At 44.3% G+C, this 18,260-nt stretch overlaps 1 protein-coding gene across 5 annotated transcripts in view; it reads left to right on the forward strand.

The window, feature by feature from the left end:
• The window catches only part of ADGRB2 (adhesion G protein-coupled receptor B2), a 124,592-nt gene that overhangs the window by 82,455 nt on the left and 23,877 nt on the right, over positions 1 to 18,260 (forward strand). For all 5 annotated transcript variants that reach the window (XM_089479336.1, XM_089479337.1, XM_089479338.1 and 2 more), the window contains 3 exons: positions 2,927 to 3,053; positions 9,787 to 9,890; positions 11,102 to 11,204. In XM_089479336.1, the coding sequence (XP_089335462.1) occupies positions 2,927 to 3,053; positions 9,787 to 9,890; positions 11,102 to 11,204 (334 nt within the window). The remainder of the gene's footprint in view (positions 1 to 2,926; positions 3,054 to 9,786; positions 9,891 to 11,101; positions 11,205 to 18,260) is intronic.

The raw sequence follows: 18,260 nt of genomic DNA on the forward strand, positions 1-18,260 counted from the left end.
CCTTGATAACAAACTGAGAAGAAGTGGCATGGCTCTGTAAGATTGCCATTACCATCCCATTACATTTTGACTGATCTTGAATACCTCCCTCCAACCCAACCTAACCCAGAGTCAGATGAATTTGAATTCTGTGACTGAAGAGTTTGAAGAGTGTTTTGGGATCCAGTAGGGTGTATAGTTGTGGTTTCCAAACTTTGGTCCTCAGGGTGTTTTGGACCTCAGCTCCCAGAAGCCTTAGCCAGTTTGGCCAACAGTCAAGAATTCTGGGAGCTGAAGTCCAAAATACTCGGAGGACCACAGTTTGGGAACTAGAGCTAGAGAGTTGGACGATTGCTTGAGAAATCTATGTTGCTGTTCCCACTGGCCCCTGAAATTGTCAAGTTGGTGTTGTGAAACTAAGTAGGAAAATACTGGTTGGGGGATTCTGGATGTTTCAGTCCAAAATTTAACATCACTGTGCTTTGAAATTACTTTCCTGTTACCATGTTTTGGTCCTTAAGGCCCCGAATCCCCCCATCATAGATTGCTTTGCGTCACTGGCAAAGCATGGAAATGACATCTTCCTCTACTTGTAGTATTCCAACTGTTTCTTTCAAACATCTCCCCTTCCTCTGTTTCCATTTTATCCAGTCTAATGCAAACCTTCAGAGTGTGTGTTGTCTTCCATATAGAGTCTGCACATTATTAGAGTGCATTGTCCAAGGCTCACATCTGATGGAATCCTGGGATTTGCTGGATAACTTGGAATCCTGAAGAGTGATTGTTGTTGTTGTGTGCCTTCAATTCATTAGCATCTTACTGTGACCCTCAGACTTATTTTGGGTTTTTCTTGACAAGGTTTCTCCAGAGGAGGTTTGCTATTGCCTTCCTCTTAGGCTTCAAGAGTGTGACTTGCCCAAGGCCACCCAATAGATTTCCATCACGGAGCAGGGATTCGAACCCTCATCTCCTGGAGTCGTACACCAATGCTCACACCACAACACCATGTTGGTTCTCTCCAAAAAATACACTTTTGGAAAGAATCCTCCAGATGTTGTTGGACTACAGTTTCCAAGGAGCCCTGGCCAGCATAGTCAATGGTGAAGAGTGCTGGGAACTGCACCAATGTCTGGAGGACCACATAGAATTGACAACAAAATAGTGCCTTGTGTCCTAACCCCACACTGGACTGTTCATGTTTAGGGTCCCATTCAGTCAGTTATGCCTTCCTTCACACCCCCTTCTTGGTCGCTTGTCCCCCAGGTTTCCATTTTTGTTCTTCTTTTCCAAGTAGTACTTGGCGTTGTATGATTGTTGAGCATGCTCAGTCTTCACTGGGTTGCTCTTCAGTATTTCTCTCCCCCTCTTTCGTTTTTCACCCTCTTGAGACATTTTGTACTGCTGTAAACCTCAGAGTTCTCCAAGCGTGCTAAATATTCCCTAATTGTTTCTCAGTGGCCCAGTTTTGACTCCATTTCTGTCAGCGCTCTGCATCTGCTATCCACATATAGCTAGCTACCCACAGTCCGTTTTCCTTCCTCCTCCTCCATACCCGATGGCCTCGATCCAGTCCAAGGCCTCAGATGCACTGCAGAATTAATCCAGTTTGACACCCCTTGAACTGCCATGACTCGGTACTTGGAATCCCGGGGTTCGTAATTTGTTGTGGCACCAGAACTCTCTGATAGAGAAGGTAAAATGTCTCACAAAACTACAAATCGCAGAGCATTGAGCCACTGGCGGTTCAAGTGGTGTCAACCTGGATTGTTTCGGCAGTGCAAACATGGCCCCAGAGTATATCCCTCACAACAGGCTATGGTTTGTATCAGAGGCTGCACCTAGTTAAGTGAGGCGCATAACAGCCCTGCAGGGCGCACATCCAGTTGTGCGAGTGCAACGTCAACTTTGCATGCTGTATTTCACAGGACTTGGAGCATCCACGGATTTTGATACCTGGAACTGAACCCCAGCAGCTAGAATCATAGAAACATAGAGTTGGAAGAGACCCTAAGGGCCATCCAGTTCAACTCAACTGCCATGCAGGAACTCAAAAATCAAAGCATCCCTGACAGGTGGCCATCCAGCCTCTGTTTACAAACCTCCAAAAGAGACTCCACTAATCTCCGAGGTAGAAGCATCTTCCACTGTTTAACAGTTCTTACTGTCAGGAAGTTAATCCTAATGTTGAGGTGGAATCTCTTTTCCTGCATCTTGCATCCATTGTTCCATGTCCTATTCTCCAGAGCAGCAGAAAACAAGCTCGCTCCATCCTCAGTATGCAAATACTTGAACAGGAATACCAAAAGCTCACTACCAAGTTCTCAAAAGAAAAAGCTCCAGCAAGAGAGAGAGCTCCTGTCATCTCCTGGGTGTTGGTTGAGCAAGCCAGAGGGCAAGCAGGCTAACTCGCATGCCTTGGGGAAGGCCCTCTTTGGACCTCCTTCAGGCCTGGTCCTCCCCCCGTCCATCTCCATCGCTCCGAAACCCCTCTCGGCATCAACCTTCCAATGCAATCAATGCTGGCTGCAATTACAGTTCTCCCCAGCCCACCCCCTTTTGCTCATTCCCTGATCTTCTTCCCCAGCAGGGAGATGAGTCTGTAGCAACAAGGCAAGGCTATGCCAGAAGCAGAGAGGTGGGGGCTGGGTTGATCTCTGTCTGAGGAGGATGGGGAGCGAGGAAGGCATCAACTGGGTCAGGAAAGAAGGCAAAACAGCTCAGACAGCACCAGGCACCCGGCTGCTCACTCGCCTTCTCTTACTAGGTGCCATGCAGCACTCCATCCTCAGGACCCAAAGAGTTAATGCAAGCAGGGAGCTGAAAAGGGATGTGGGCTGTGTGTGAGAGTGTGTGGTGTGTGTGATCATTTGAAATCTCTTTCTCTCTCTCTCTCTCTCTCTCTCTCTCTTTTATCTTCTCCTTTTCTCCTTGGCGTTCCATCCATCAGGGAGGTTGGGGCTGGGAACTGGGACGCCGAAAGCTGCCAGACTGTGGAAACCCTCTCGGCTCACACCAAGTGCCAGTGCAGCCAGCTCTCCACCTTCGCTGTCATTGCCCACCTGCCCAAAGACCTGGTAAGTCAGGACTTGAGGGAAGAGGTGGGAGGCTGGGTTTTCCCTTGGCATACTTGGAAGAGGCCTGGGCACGAGGCAAGTGGGTCAAGGGGGTGGTGGATTTGGGTTGCCTTTAAAGGTGGAGGCGGGAGGCTAACTGATATGAGATAACTCTGGTCCATGGGGCTTCTGCGAGCTTGTAATGTCTTCTAATGTGGGGTCCCAATTTTTAGAAACAAGGAACAGGACCAAACCAAGAGTCTGGGGTTTCAGTGAGGGAGGATTTCTTACCAATGTGGATAGTGTCATAGCTTCATACAGTTGGAAGGAACCCTAAGGGCCATCTAATTTAACCCCTGGCATTCAAGAATCCACATCCTTGAGAGATGGTTATCCAACCTCTATTTAAAAAAACTCTGATAAAGAGGTAGTCAAGCAGTTCCTGGTCAGAAAGTTCTTCCTGATGTTTAGTTGGAATTGCTTTTCTTGTAACATGGATCTATTGGTTCAGGTCCTACCCTCTGGGGCAGCAAAAAACAAGCTTGCCTAATCTTCCTACATGATATGTACATATGTGTGGCTTCAAGTCACTTGTCGACCAATGGTGACCCCATAAATTTCACAGGGTTTTCTTAGGCAAGGAATCCTCAGAGGCAGCTTTGCCGGCTCCTTCCTCAGAAATACGTAGAGCCTACAGCCCCTGGTCTTCATTGGCAGTCTCCCACCCAAGTGCTAACTAGGACTGATCCTGCTTAGCTTCCAAGATGAGATGGGATCTGGTGCCTTTAGGGTATTTAGGCAGACTCTACATGACAGATATTTAAAAGTAATGGTTGTACCACTTCTCAGTCTGCTATACTCCTAGCTAAACCATCCCAGCTTGGTTACCAGATTTTGGACCAGTGTTCTTTGGCATTTTGTTGGTTGGGGTGAGATGTTATTTGGATTTTTCCACGTCGAGTGCCTGGATGACTTTAGATACAGCTTTTGTGCGTGTCTTTTTGTGTGTGGGTGTGGGTGTGAGAGAGAAAAGAATGAAGTTTCTGCTTCAGGGAGATGCAACTTTCCTTGGTATAATCTGTATCTGTTGGATCAGAAATCTACCAAAAACTGTTTAAGATCCCAAACTAGGAGAAGTATGTAGGCCACCTCCCTGAGGCTGGCTGTGCTCACTTACAGGTATAGACCCACATCTGTGTCACACTCTTGTACAAATTTCAGATTTGGACTCACACTGAGGATTGCCTTTCTTTTCTCTTAAAACTTGGATTCGGGTCTGAAAGGCCAGAATCTGGAAAGTCTTTAGTTCATCTCTCTCTCCGATCCATTGTGAGTTGACTAGGCAGGCAAACCTCCAGCCTTAGTTCCTGATCTGTGATTTGGGGATAATAAATCCTAACCTGTTTTGTGGGGTTGTTGTAAGAGCACCAAAAACAATACTCCGTGGAGCACTTTGTACACTCTAAAGGTGCTTATGTAAATACTAAGTATCTATTAGTGTGATTAAGTGTTGTTAAGTCGCAATTGTACTGTTATTGGCATTATTAGAATAACAGAGATGCCTATTTGTCTTACGGGTGCATAAATCAGCCTGTTTTTTTAGTCTCTGCCACTTTTCATTATTGTTCCTTCACATATCCTCTGAGTAGAGTGGCCTAAGGCAAGAGCTCAGTCCATCCTGGAAGAACCAAAAAGAAGCAGTGACCCACTCTTGTTGCTTCTGGCCTTTCCAAATGCCTAGACAGGAAAGTAGCAGCAGTGGTAGTGGCTCTTGGTGCTTAGTTTTACAGGAAAAGAGAATCCATCTAAACATTAGGAAGAACTTCCCAACAATAAGAGCTGTTTGACAGTGGAACACATTTCCTTGGAGTGTGGTGGAGTCTCCTTCTTTGGAGGTTTTTAAACAGAGGTTGCACTGCCATCTATCAGGAGGCCTTTGAATGTGTATTCCTGCATGGCAGAGGGTTGGACTGGATAGCCCTTCAGGTCTCTTCCTACTTCTATGGTTCTAGGTTCTCCTTGCATGGACTAAGCTTTTGTCTTTCCCCATTCCACTCAGAGAAAGGGATTGTTCCTTTTTTGATAAGTGTTGATACTGTACCTTAACCCTTGCCTTTTCATCCCTTTTGACATATGCATGTTTTGTTAGTCCCATCCATACCTGGTCATCTCCTTCAGACATTGCAGAGCCACCATTTACTATGGTACCCTCCTCACCTATCAAACCTTTAGAGCAGCGGTTCTCAACCCCTTTGGGGGTTGCCTAAGACCATTGGAAAACACATATTTCCAATGGTCTTAGGAGCCGATTTTACGGTTGGGGGTCACCACAACATGAGGAACTGTATTCAAAGGTCGTGGCATTAGGAAGGTTGAGAACCACTGCTTTAGGGTGAGAACAAACAGTTATGACTGCCAGAATTTTGCTCATTCTTTGGCATCCTTCTTCTTTGGTTCTTTACATTCTCTCTTGTTGTTGTTGTTGTTGACTGCCCTAGAGTTGACTTTAACTCAAGGTGATCCTGTAGATGGGACATCTCCAATACCTCCTGCACTCCACTGCTCTCCTCAGGTCCCTCAAGGTGGCCTCTCTGGTTGTATCCAACCATCTGGCATGTGGTCTTCTTCTCTTTCTATTGCTCTCTTTCCTAGCATTATTGTCTTTTCTAATGCTTTCTCATGATATGTCCAAAGTATGACAATCTCAGTTGGGTCATCTTGGCTTTTAGGGAGAGTTATGCTCAGTTTGTTCTAGGACCCATTTATTTGTCTTTTGGCCCCTCTATGGCACCCTAAGCATTCTTCTCCAGCTCCACATCTTAAATGCATTGGTTTTCTTTCTGTCTACTTTCTTCACTGTCCAGCTCTCGCATCCATACATGGTGATGGGGAATACAATGGCTTGGGCTATCCTCACTATAGTGTTCAAAGTTGGATCTTTACGTTGAAGGCTTTCATGGCCAGCATCCATAGCTTTTTTGTGGGTTTTTCAGGCTATGTGGCCGTGTTCTGGAAGAGTTTATTCCTGACGTTTTGCCAGGATATGTGGCTGGCATTGAAACATCAGGAATAAACTCTTCCAGAACACAGCCACTTTAGGATCAATGTTTGACCTCTTTGTTTCAGTTTTCTCATTATCTTGGATGAATTCTTGGAGATCTTTTGGGGTCATTATTTTTGTCTTCTTAATGTTCAGCACTAAGCCTATCTTGGCACTTTCCTCCTTGACCGTCTTCAGTAATTGCTCCAAGTCTGTTACATATCCTTCCATTTTACCCTCGACCGATTCATGCACTGTATCACAATCCATCATTTTGGCAAACCCACCTTTGACTTATACATTTGGTTGACTTACAGACAAGCATAGATGGGAGTTTCAGTCTGTATTAATGGGGCCAATTTTTTTCTGTGTATTTCCAGAACACGTTTCTTTCCTGTTTGCCCCCCAAATTATTAGCGATGCCAGTCCCATCCCTCGCATGTTTTCCACCCACAAACAGATGGGAGGCCATGTGTTGCCTCAGCCCAGGAAGGGATGGTGGGAGTCTTACCTAAGCCAGCATGGTTTCTATGGCCACGACTAGAGAAGAGCTTACAAAGGCTTGGGGAAGGGGTCTCACAAATGCTGGTGGAGGAATAACTCTGGAGGAAAGGGACTCCTGTGAGCAATTTTAATGGAGTAGAGTCCGTGGTGCTCAGGGCTGTAGCAACAGAGAGGCAAAATGAGGGCATAGTTCCCCCTTAGAAAATAATTGGCACAAACACCATTGAGATTTTCCTTTAGTCCTCAAATTTTTAGCATTGCAGAGATGGAAACAGTGAAAATCATTCACACCTTGAACTTATATCTGCTGTGCTCTTGGCTGGCTTCTTTGCTTCTGAAGTCTCATATGCACACACCCACCCACCCACCCACCCACACATATACATATATATGCACATCTATGTGTGCACGCATGTGCCAATGTGACGTAGTGGTTTGAATGTTAGAGCATGACTCTGGAGAACAGGGTTCAAATCCCCACCATGAAACCTGGACAAGTCACACTCTCAGCCTCAAAGGATGGCAATGGCAAACCCTTTCTGAAGAAACTCGCCAAGAAAACACTGTGATAGGTTTGGCGTAAGTCAGAAACGTCTTGAAGGCACACAACAACTACAACTACAAACACACACATATATAACAGAACATACATACATATATACATATACACACGGTGCATAAAATAAGCAAATCAACCCCAAATGCAGTGCAACACAATACATTACAGAGACAGAGACCTTGTTCCTCCATTTCAATTGAAGGTTTAAGTTACTGCAATGCTAGGAAATGTGAGGCCCACATTTTTCAGAGTTTGGCCCAGAAGTTTTCTCATATAATAACCCAGGGAATTGTGACGTAACAACAACCATAAAAAAGCAATGATAAAGTCATCATTTGAACAAGCACTATCCAAGATCCAATCATTATTATGCAGTCACAGACCATTAGCACAGACGTGATCCTTCCTACAAAACACAATGCAAAAGGTAAGCAATATAAAAACAGAGAGGAAGAATATGAATTCAGCCACTGTTGAACATTTAAAAAACATCACAGACAGCGTAATTAAAAAGAGGAGACAAACATCAAGTATTCTGTATATGCCTGAATCATAGATGTTTAGGCTTTGGGTGTCCCTTCCAATTCTAGCATTCTATGATTCTATGAACCAGACACCCTTGGGATCGTCTCTCAGGTCCCCAGCCTTTAGGGACTGGGCCAGGACATCACACAGATGAGAAGAACACGTGAAGGAGAAGGACATAAATAGTTCATAGCCTAGTAGATGTATGTCACTACATAGGCAATAGCTAGAATATTGTATAAGAATGCTGGACTCTTATACCCTCCAATACTTCATAGGTGAAACCCAGGGCATGTGTGGTCCAGTAACATCAGGGTGCAGTTCAGGTGGCAAAACATATTGATGAGAAGAACATACAGGCTAGGAAAGTCTGTTGGCCTTGTGGTCTCTTCCAACTCTATGATTCTATTATTCTAAGCCTGCAGCAGTTGGCTTTTGCCTGAGCCTACATGATTCTGCCCTTACCTCTCCTTTACTTTCCAGCTGAGTACAAACCGCTTTTGCACTTCACAATTGTACTTTGTCCCTTCATCCGTGGGAAGGCAATGGGAATGTGTGATTTGGACATTACTGGAAGAGGCTAAAGGATGTCATATCCAGGAAAGGGGGGGGGGGAAGCACACCTGAAATCCTGCCACACTTTCCATTTTTATCTATTTTTAAGCCATCTCTCCTTTCCTTCCTCGTCCTTCTCGCCCCCACCCAAGATCTGCTTTATTTCCCCCCCCCCCTCTGCTCAGCCTCTGCTTCTCCTTTTTTCCTCCTCCAAGTCTTCCCATTGTTTCCACCCTCCGGCTTCCATTCTCTGAACGCCTTCCCTTTTTTCCAGAGGGTGCCTTTAACTGCTGCAGTAGATAATGGAGATCTATTCTCTGCAGCCTTCCTCACCCTCCTTCCCCCTCTCTTATCCTCCTCGGCTGCTGAGCCTGTTGAAATTTATAAGGGTTATTAAAAAGTCTTCCAGGCATTCGGGTGCTTAGTGCGAGGGTGGGGAATTGGCACTGTCTGCAAATGGGCAAGAAGAGCATGGCGTTCGAACTCTAGGTCTCTTAGGTCTCCTATGTGCTACTGGCAATGGCTGGTCAACAGAGAGCAAGTTCGATCCACGTTCTTCACCCTCTGGTCTTGGCCATGCTTCCTTTCCTGGTTTATTGGTATGCCAAAGGCATGCCCAGTTGTCAAGGAGAAGGAAAGGTGATCCCAATGGAAGCAAGGAAGCATCATGCGATTCCTGTCATGCCCTCCCAAGATTGCACTGAACAAAAACAAGAAAGCGTGGCCAGGCAAGAGCATGGTCAGGATGGCAGATGTTACCTGTGAAGAAGAAGAGACGAATGGAGAGAGGTTACACCCTGGGAAGAGCCAGTGTGGCCTATGGGTTTGCGCATTGGACTAGGACTCTGGAGACCAGGGTTTGAATCCCAGCTCAGCTGTAGAAACCCACTGGATGATCTTGGGTGATTCACACACTTTGATAATCGTGTATGTGTGTGTATATATAATATATGTGTGTGTATGTATACCCAACATTTTCCCCTCTCTTATACAAAACAAAAAATAAGGTTTATCATTTGAGAGACTGAAGGCTTGAAAGAGGCTCCCAGGGATGCAAATCTTTGCTTATTTCAATCTCAGGAGAAAGAATTAGTCATTTTGAAAGTTTTTTCTCTCTGCTGCCAGAGATTACAAAAGTTTTGCACAGAACGGGAAGGACATTTTAATTTGGTTTTCCGCAGAGAGATACCTGAAGTCTCCGTGTGACACATTGTAATATGCTTATCTTTTCACTTTGCTTATCTTTTGCAGATATGCCAGAAAACTGCTGGCAGTTTTTTAACAATAATAATAATAATAAAAAATTGTATGTTTTCACTTAAAGTTTTGCACAGTTTCTGATTGTTTATTTTCACATTTGCGGACTTTTTAATGAAAAACACCATGGACTGAACCTTATTGTTAGGCACAAACAGAGCGGACCCATTGAATCAATATGATTTATCACTATATTGACTCACTAAGCAACAATTATTCGGTGGTTTAGTTGGGTTTAATGGTTTGAATGTTGGACCAGGACTCCTCGAATCTGTCTCTCTCCTTGCAATATCTCTTTTCTGTCTTTGTTGCAGGCCATGGACTCTGGTGCCTCTCCTTCCGTTCCTCTTATGATCGGTTGTGCCGTTTCGTGTATGGCTTTGCTGACTTTGCTAGTAATCTATGCTGCCTTTTGGAGGTAAGTCGGACTAGGAGTCTAAGGTTAGGAGGGAAGGGGTTAGAAACTGGCATCGGATCCAACCAGGGTTAACCCAAGTGCCAGCGCACCAGGTATGCAATGGAAAATTGAAGGAAAACATAAGAATGGAGACATTTTCTCTGTTACATTATATTAGCATTGTAATGTAGCATAGTATGCTTTGCCATGGGTCCATCCCATTGCATTTTTAAAGCCTCCAACGAAATGGGAGAAACTACAACAGGGTTGAGCAAAATGCAACTCATGATACATGCAGCCGGCTGCACCTTTTTTGTGCAGTGGTTCAAGATACCCCAAATGCCTTCTAATAGGTGCGAAGGGCACTTCTACCACATTTGGAGGCCACATTTTGCAATGTATTGCAAAAGTTTTCAATTTTTGTGTCCCAAAACAGAAGCCACACTTTGCCCAACCTTGATGTACGGAATCAGAAACACATGAGAAGCTAATTTTAGGGGCATACTTGTACAGTTGCCCATATCTACAAAATATCGTAAGATGAATCCATGGAGAAATACCTCTACTGCTGTCTTGTAACATGGAAATACAATAACTGTATATTCTCTTGGACTCAGGGCCCCTGTGAAATTGGGAAAAAATGCAAATAAAAAAAGTCACTATCTTTTTTAACCTGAGAGAAACTCTAGGATTTCCAGCACAACTCTGTGGTCAGTGTCTGGAAGTGACCATAGGATTGCGCTGGAAGACCTAGAAATGCTTAAAGAAGTGTTCTCTCTAGGAATTGCTTGGTCCTTCAGCACAACTCTATGGTCAACATCTGCTGGATATTGACCTAGAATTGTGCTGGAGGATCTATAAATGCCAAAAGAAGTGTTCCTTCTAGGAATCTCTAGATCCTCCCTCTGATGAAAGGTGGCACAGAGTCGCACTGGAGAACCTAGAGATTCCTAGAGAGAACATATTAACCAAAGCCATAAATAATCATAAATAACCGTCTAACTAAAAGATTGTATGTACAGCGCTGTGTAAATTTACAGTGCTTTATCAATAAAGGTTAATAATCATAATCATAATCATAATAAAATCTCCAAAAGGAAACACCACAAATGTGGAGGGCTGACCGGAGAAGAGACTGTGTCTCCCTAGAAGCATACTATGAGGTATGTGTGACATCCAGATATCTCTGAAAAGAGATGTTCCCTACTCTTTCCGCCCCTTCTATTTTTCAGGTTTATCAAGTCGGAGCGCTCCATCATTCTCCTGAATTTTTGTGTCTCCATTTTGGCTTCCAATGTGTTGATCCTGGTGGGGCAATCCCAGATGCTCAGTAAGGTAAGAACAGCTAACGTTTTGGCAAGGTCTCTCCAGATCCTGCCGCTTAGCTTCCATCTTGGGAAGCATTGAATCGTGCTGTGTTTTTGCGGTGGATTTGCGGTTGCCCTTGTTCCGTATGATTTTGAAATGTATAGCTTCTGATTGTATTTAAGGATGTAAATCCCTGCTCAACTGGGTTTTGAAAAGGAGAACAAGAATAAGGAAAACCTCAGATTTTAATCCTTACCAGGTGAGAGCTTTTGCACATTTGTACAACGAAGCTGCATTGGTGAAAGGGTTTGAATACATGTGAAAATTGCACAAAGGATTTTTCTGCAAACCATAATTCTTGTTGCCCTTGCTCTGTATGATTTTGAAACGTATGAGGTTTTGGATTGCTGGTTTGCACCTTTTTGAATTCAGTAATCCAGTCTTTCTGTGTTAGCTCTGTGTGTTTGGTTTGCTTTAAAAAAAAGAAGGAAGAAACTATATTTTTACATAGTCTGAGGAACTCTCTCCCACAGGAGTTTGGGTTGCTCTCCTTTCTGCTGTCTCCCATAGGAAAAGCTATGTAGTCTCCCATAGGAAAAGCTATGTAAAAAGGTTTTGAGCAATTGACTATTTATTGTATAGGGGCATAGAGAATATTTAAAATATATATATTCAGACAATATTTTTGAGCGTTTAGAAACCCTGCTGAGAAAAAATCTGGGATCGAGGAGAATATTCAGAGTTTGGAGATTATTCTGTGCAAAATAGTTGTTTGCACAGAAAACATTTTCTGTGCAGGAAACAGCATTTTCTGCACGCAAAGTACTCTTTCTATGCAGAAATATTATTTCCTGCACAGAAAAGCCTATACTTAGTTATTTGTTGTGTATAAAATTCACACGTGGTTGATTTCCATAGAGAACAACATTTTCTGCACAAGAAACAACCGCTTGTGAATTTTGCACAGAATAAGTCCTCAGTTGCTAATAGGCTTCCTCCAAGAAGCAACTCATAGTGAAGAACTGCATCCCTATCTTTAAATGGGGATGCTGTACTTCTGTGTTTTAAATGCTTTAAAATAATTCCAGCTAGTGCTATTTTTAATAGGGCAGTATATTTAATTGCTTTAATTTTTTAAATTACATTTAAAAAAAGGAAAAAGAAAGCTGCAGTGTGCTCTAATATGTGTTCTGAGCCACCTTGGGTCCCACATTAATAGAAAGCTTAGATAGAAACTGAATTATTAAATATTAGATTCTTGTACTGTTTGCAGGGAAATGTGATGGAGATGCGCTCCACCTTTTTTGCCTCATGCAGGAGGCAAACAACCTTGTTGAATTTTGCATTTAGCTTTGGAGGTTGAAAAATGTTCTGAATATCCTTTCCTCCAGTAATTGCGTGTCACTCTCGGTCCTTTCTGATCTAATGCATCATCTCTGTTGAGCGAGAAGGAAATGTGCCAATTTTCAAAATTTGGACTGCAATTCAGTCCAAAAGGGTCACCTTTTGGGAAAGTGGAGCGTCCTGATCTTTTGGGGGAAATGGAGTATCCTGAACCTGAGCCTAGTTATGATGGACATTTAAAACGTCTTGGTTGCTTTCCCTTCGATCAGAAAGTGGGTTTTGATGTGTCTAGTCATCATGAAAGAATAGATCCATGAGCTATTGCCTCTGATAATGATTATAGGACTTTTAAAAAACATGGTCCCTTGTTTATTTAATTACAACATTTTGAGGGATGGATGGATGGATGGATGGATGGATGGATGGATGGATGGACAGCTTTACATAGAACACAGAAAAACTCACTTGCAATGAGGCCAGAATGAAAAAGAAGGAAAGAAGATAAGTACAAAGAAGGAAAAAGATAAGTGGTCAAAGGACCAATAGTACTTGTCATGAATGAGGAACCAATCATCCTCTTGATGTTGGACTCCAGCTTCCATCTGCCCCAGTCAGTGGATGGAGATGATGGGAGATAGAGTCTGAGAACCTTTGGTCCTCCAGGCATTTTAGACTTCAGCTCCCAGAATCCCTGATCATTTGGGCAAGCTGGCTGGGACTTCTGGGAGTTGAAGTCCGAAACATTAGGAGAACCAAAGGTTGAAAACCACTGATCTAGAAAGTATTCCCTCTTATATGGCAAATAGAAGATGCCTTGTTAGGTGAAAGGTCTGGATGTGATGTTCATCTGGTTGTATTGTTCTGTCCAAAATCCTGTTAATAACACACGCATGAGTAGCTCAAGATAACATGTGCTGGTCTTGTTTCATGAGAGCCAGCTTGTCGTAGTGGTTTGAGCGTTGGACTACAACTCTGGAGACCAGGGTTCGATTCCCAGCTCAGCCATGAAACCCATTGTATGACCTTAGGCAAGTCACACACTCTCTCAGCCTCAGGCGAAGGCAATGGCAAACCTCCTCTGAACAACTCTTGCCAAGAAGCCCCTGTGAGAGGGTTGCCCAAGGTCAGAAACAACTTGGAAGGAAACGACAACAATGTCTTGTTTCAAATGGGACTTCTTATGATCCATACAAAACCTCCCAGCCTCCAAGTAGCTGCAGCATTCAATGGCTTGTGGGGGAGTGGAAGGAAGGAGGCAACCACAAAATGGGGGGTTACTGCTTGCAATCCCCAATGGCCTGTCCTCTGGCCATTCTCCAGAAAGAGGAAGAGGAATAACCATGGTCTCCACCAGTGTTCCTCTTATGTGCCAGGCCAGCTTCTCTGGACCCAAGATCGCTGCAGCGATTTCTTCTTGTTTGGCTCTGGAATCTGCATCTGGAAGGTGTCTGTGTCAGATCTCGGTACATAAAGGAACAGCCTCCAAGCTTCCCAGAGGCAAATTGAATGCTGTTGCAACAAGCAAAAAGCTGGACCAGAGAGTCCCTTGATCCAATCCTTCAGGGCTCTTCTTCTGCTCTGTCTCGGCAGGATTTGCGGAATCTTCCCAGCAGCTCCTGTCAACATTTCTCTCTCACACACACATATTCTCAGTCTCTCTCTGGGGCTATGTCCCTAAGGACGAGGGAACGAAGCAGCATCTGGTTGGAAGTGACTCATCCTCAGTGCAGGAGACTGCCCCTGTATGTTCATCTGCATGGGGAGAAATTGAAATATTTGCTTATCTGCAGCAAGTATATATCCAAGAGAAAAAAAAATTGGGGTGGGTGGATGGAAGGGTAGGTGGAAGGATGCTAAGAGGAGAGAAAAAAAGGAGTTGTGTGTGCTAAAAATACTTTAATTTATGGGAGAGAGGCGGTGCCTAGATTCAAATTCAGTATCCAAGATCTTCTATTTTCCATAGATACATGAACCAAGGTTCTGTGCTTTATAGATGCAAAGTTAGGCTTTAGGGCAGCAGTTCTTAACCTTCCTAATGCCACAATCCTTTAATACAGTTCCTCATGTTGTGGTGACATCCCCAACCATAAAATTGCGGCATCTCAGTTCCTAAGACCATTGGAAATATGTATTTTCTGAGGGTCTTAGGTGACCCCTGTGAAAGGGACGTTCAACCTCAAAAGGGGTCGCGACCCACAGGTTGGGAACCGCTGCTTTAAGGTAAAAGGTTTTTGTGGGTCTCACTCTTTAAGGAAGGAAGCAGCACTCTGGACTTGAAGGCACACAAAAACACCAGCAACAGCACTCCAGGTTTTGGAGGGTCACTGGCTTTAAGGAAGAAAGCTTCGCTCCAGGATCAAGGTATATTCTGTACAGTTCAGGACTTATTCTGCACACAAATTGCACATTTTCTATTACAGTGAACGGCACTTTCTGCCAAGAACACAAGCTTCCTGTACAGTAAATATAATTTTTCTTCTGCAAATGTGGTTTCTACACAGAAATGTCGTTTTCTGCAGAAAAGGGTTTATTTTCCGTACACAAAATGGTGTGGTTTTGCACAGAGGTCTTGAACTGCAAATAGTTTTCAAAAACTGTGCGGCTTTCAAGAACTTTCTCGCAGCAAAGAGGGGGAAAATTAGACTTTGATTTAATCTTGCCTGTGAGAATGAACATTATGAAGATTTACATCCCTCCAGCAAATGCCAGTAGAAGTCAAGTTGTTTCTACATCGGGGTGCGCCATATCTGTTCTGGATTGTACTCTATGCTCTTTTATTCTAAAGGAGCTTTCCAGGGTGTTGAAACTTGTCCATGAAATAAGTCTGGTACCTGGGACAGCACCTTTAAAGTCACCGCACTCCTGACATGAAAGTCACAGTGTGCCACTGGTGTCCACGTTCATTTCTTTTTCTGCAGGTGTTGTCCCTGGCCCAACAGGTCACTCAGCCAAAAACTTTCATTCCTCTTTATCTAGCAGCACAGAGGGAATAAAACCGAGTGTAACCGCGAAAGCAAAAATAGCTCTGCCTGCCCAGATTTGACTCTGTGACTCTGAAGGGGAATGGAAGAGAGGAGGAACCCATTTCATATCTTAGCATTCCCATTTCTGGAGGTGAGAATCCCATCTTCCTCTCCGCTCCAAGCCTGCCAGTTCTCCAATGTGAACCCTCCGGCTTCAAGAATTAATTTAGTTTGTAGAAATCAAAGGCGGCTCCAGACTTTTTCTCACACACTCTTCTCTCCTCCCTCGGGCAGCTGAACCGTCATGGCGGGGGCTCATATTGGCAAGCAACCTCGTGCATAATAGATCACTGCCCTGTGGCACTTTCCCTTGATGTACCAGAGACATCACCAGACTGGAAAGTGTGTTCAAGGCACGAGGAGAACAAGAAGGGGCATGTGTAAATCCAGCGGACAATATCTGTGCAGATTCCAAGTGTATCGTACTCATCGAAATGTTGGTACATTCAATGGCCAAGGGATGTGACATTTTCTTCTGGGCTAGGTCCAGAGATAGACACTAGGGCCTCATTCCCGCTACCTTTTAAACTGGATTGCAAATCGCTTTGAACCGGTTTAAATGACCCTGGTTCGCACTTGAACCAAATAGCTGAAGCAATTCCATTGGGAATCAAAATCATAACCTAAACCTGATTTACGAGTCTGGATCCTGTTGGATAATCCCAGCTAGTCATTTGCTAAGTCGACATTTAGGGAAATCCTATTGATTCAATGGACCATGGTCTTGGGTTTGTATGTTTGTATGTCATATTTTTTCTTGGATCACAGCTACCAAGAGTATTGGGGTTTTGCATGTGTGTCCTTTCTATGCAAGAGCTTAGGGAAGTTCCTTTTTTGGGATTCCTTTCCTAACCATGCTGGTTGGGGTATTTGGAGCCGTGTAGTTTGAGAAGGGAACTTTTTTCTGGCTCAGCTGCTGCGAACAGTAAGACACTCTTTCCCTGAGCCAAACCTTCTCTGTTGTCACCTTGTCTGTTTGATACAACGCCAGTAAACCTAATACAGCCACTGATTGATTAAATCCAGAGAGAGAGAGAGGGAAGGAGCAAAGAGGAGAAGAAGGGAGGGAGGGAAATGGAGGAGCGGGAAGGAAGAAAAGCTACTTTGCAACTGATATATGCTTTCCTGAGTGGCAGGAAAGGGAGGCTGTGGATCTGTTGCGTAGTTTGCCTGGGGCTTTGAAATCGAGCCTCCGAATGACATCATGTTGGGCACGCGGCACCCTGCGTGTGCAGGGACCGTGCTCCATTTGAATACATCAGCATACACAAACAAACAGTGGCTAGGGCCCAGGGATCCAGATCATGATCAGGGAGCTCTCATGCGCACATGGGCCCATTCATGCGCCAGCTGCTGGAGCAGCTTGCCAAAGGCCAGTTGCAACCGGAGCCGAGCACTTGCCTCATGATCATTTTTAGAAGTGGCCCCAAAGCAACGCAAAGCATGCCCCTGTTTAACGTGGGTTGTTGGCGCCTTCATGGCCTTTCCATGCTCTTCTTCACCGCATCGTTCAGCTCCCTGCTCCTTGCTTTTCACAGTCATCCTCGCAGCTTGCTCGCACTCCTGTTTTAATCCACTTGGTTGCTGTGGCAACCCACGTGATTCGGTTGATAACAACGCTGCGTCGGAGGCGAGGATGTCTTAGAAAAACTAGATTGCACAGTAACTTGCTGGTAAAGATTGAGCCTCTGGTTCAGAGTTTATATACTGGCTGCAGCGTCAGTCAGTGCCATTTGCCTCGGTCCATCTCAACAGTTGGGCACTAGTGGTATCAGCATACCTTAGAGCAGCGGTTCTCAACCTTCTTAATGCTGTGACCTTTTAATACAGTTCCTCATGTTGTGGTGACCCCCCCCCAATAATATTATTAATATAATAATATAAAATATGTGTTTTCCTATGGTCTTAGGCGACCCCTGTGAAAGCATCATTCGATCCCAAAGGGGTTGCAACTCACAGGTTGAGAACAGCTGCCTTAGAGCATACCTTACAGCAGGGCTTCTCAATCTTTTTGACTTGCGGAGGCCTTATTTCTATGGCAGAGCCCCTAAGAGGCCTACCCTCTGTCTTACACGTTAATGGTGTTTAGGAGTGTATATAAGAATATATTCTTATTCTTTCATTTCATTCCATTTTTATTTCTTTCCTTTTTCTGGAGTGGCTGCAAAGCACCTGGAGCCCAAAGGGCTCCTCAGTGCACAGGTTGGGAACTACTGCCTTAGAGTACTGCTAAAAGGATGGCTGTAGTAACTCGAATGTGGTGTGCTGAGTGTCTGAAACATAACACAAATCCTCTATGATTATTGGTCATTTATTAGATTGATGCCCCACTTTTATCTCAATATGGCACCCAAAGCAGCTTACTTTGTTATCATTGTGTGCCGTCGAGTTGCTTCCAATTTACGGCTGCCCCCAAAAGACTGTATCATTGGGTTTTCTTGGCAGGTTTTGTTTAGATGGAGTTTCTTATTGCCTTCTTCTTGTGTTACTTGCCCAAGGTCCAGCCAGTGGGATTGCATGGCCAAGCGGAGATCTGAACCCAAGTCTCCAGAGAGTGTCTTGCCCAAGATCTACCCACTGCATTTTCGTGGCCGAATATGGGTTTGAATGCTGATCTTTCAATCTTAGGTCAACTTTCCTTATTTCCAGCCAGTTTTATCACCGTGGAGAAAGGATCTGGATGTTCCTCTCTGTAGTCTGTTGCACTAACTTTCTT

The sequence above is a fragment of the Sceloporus occidentalis genome, unplaced genomic scaffold (assembly GCF_023333645.1).
Source record: "Sceloporus occidentalis isolate IW3139 unplaced genomic scaffold, rSceOcc1.0.p SCAF_13, whole genome shotgun sequence".
NCBI lineage: Eukaryota > Metazoa > Chordata > Lepidosauria > Squamata > Phrynosomatidae > Sceloporus > Sceloporus occidentalis.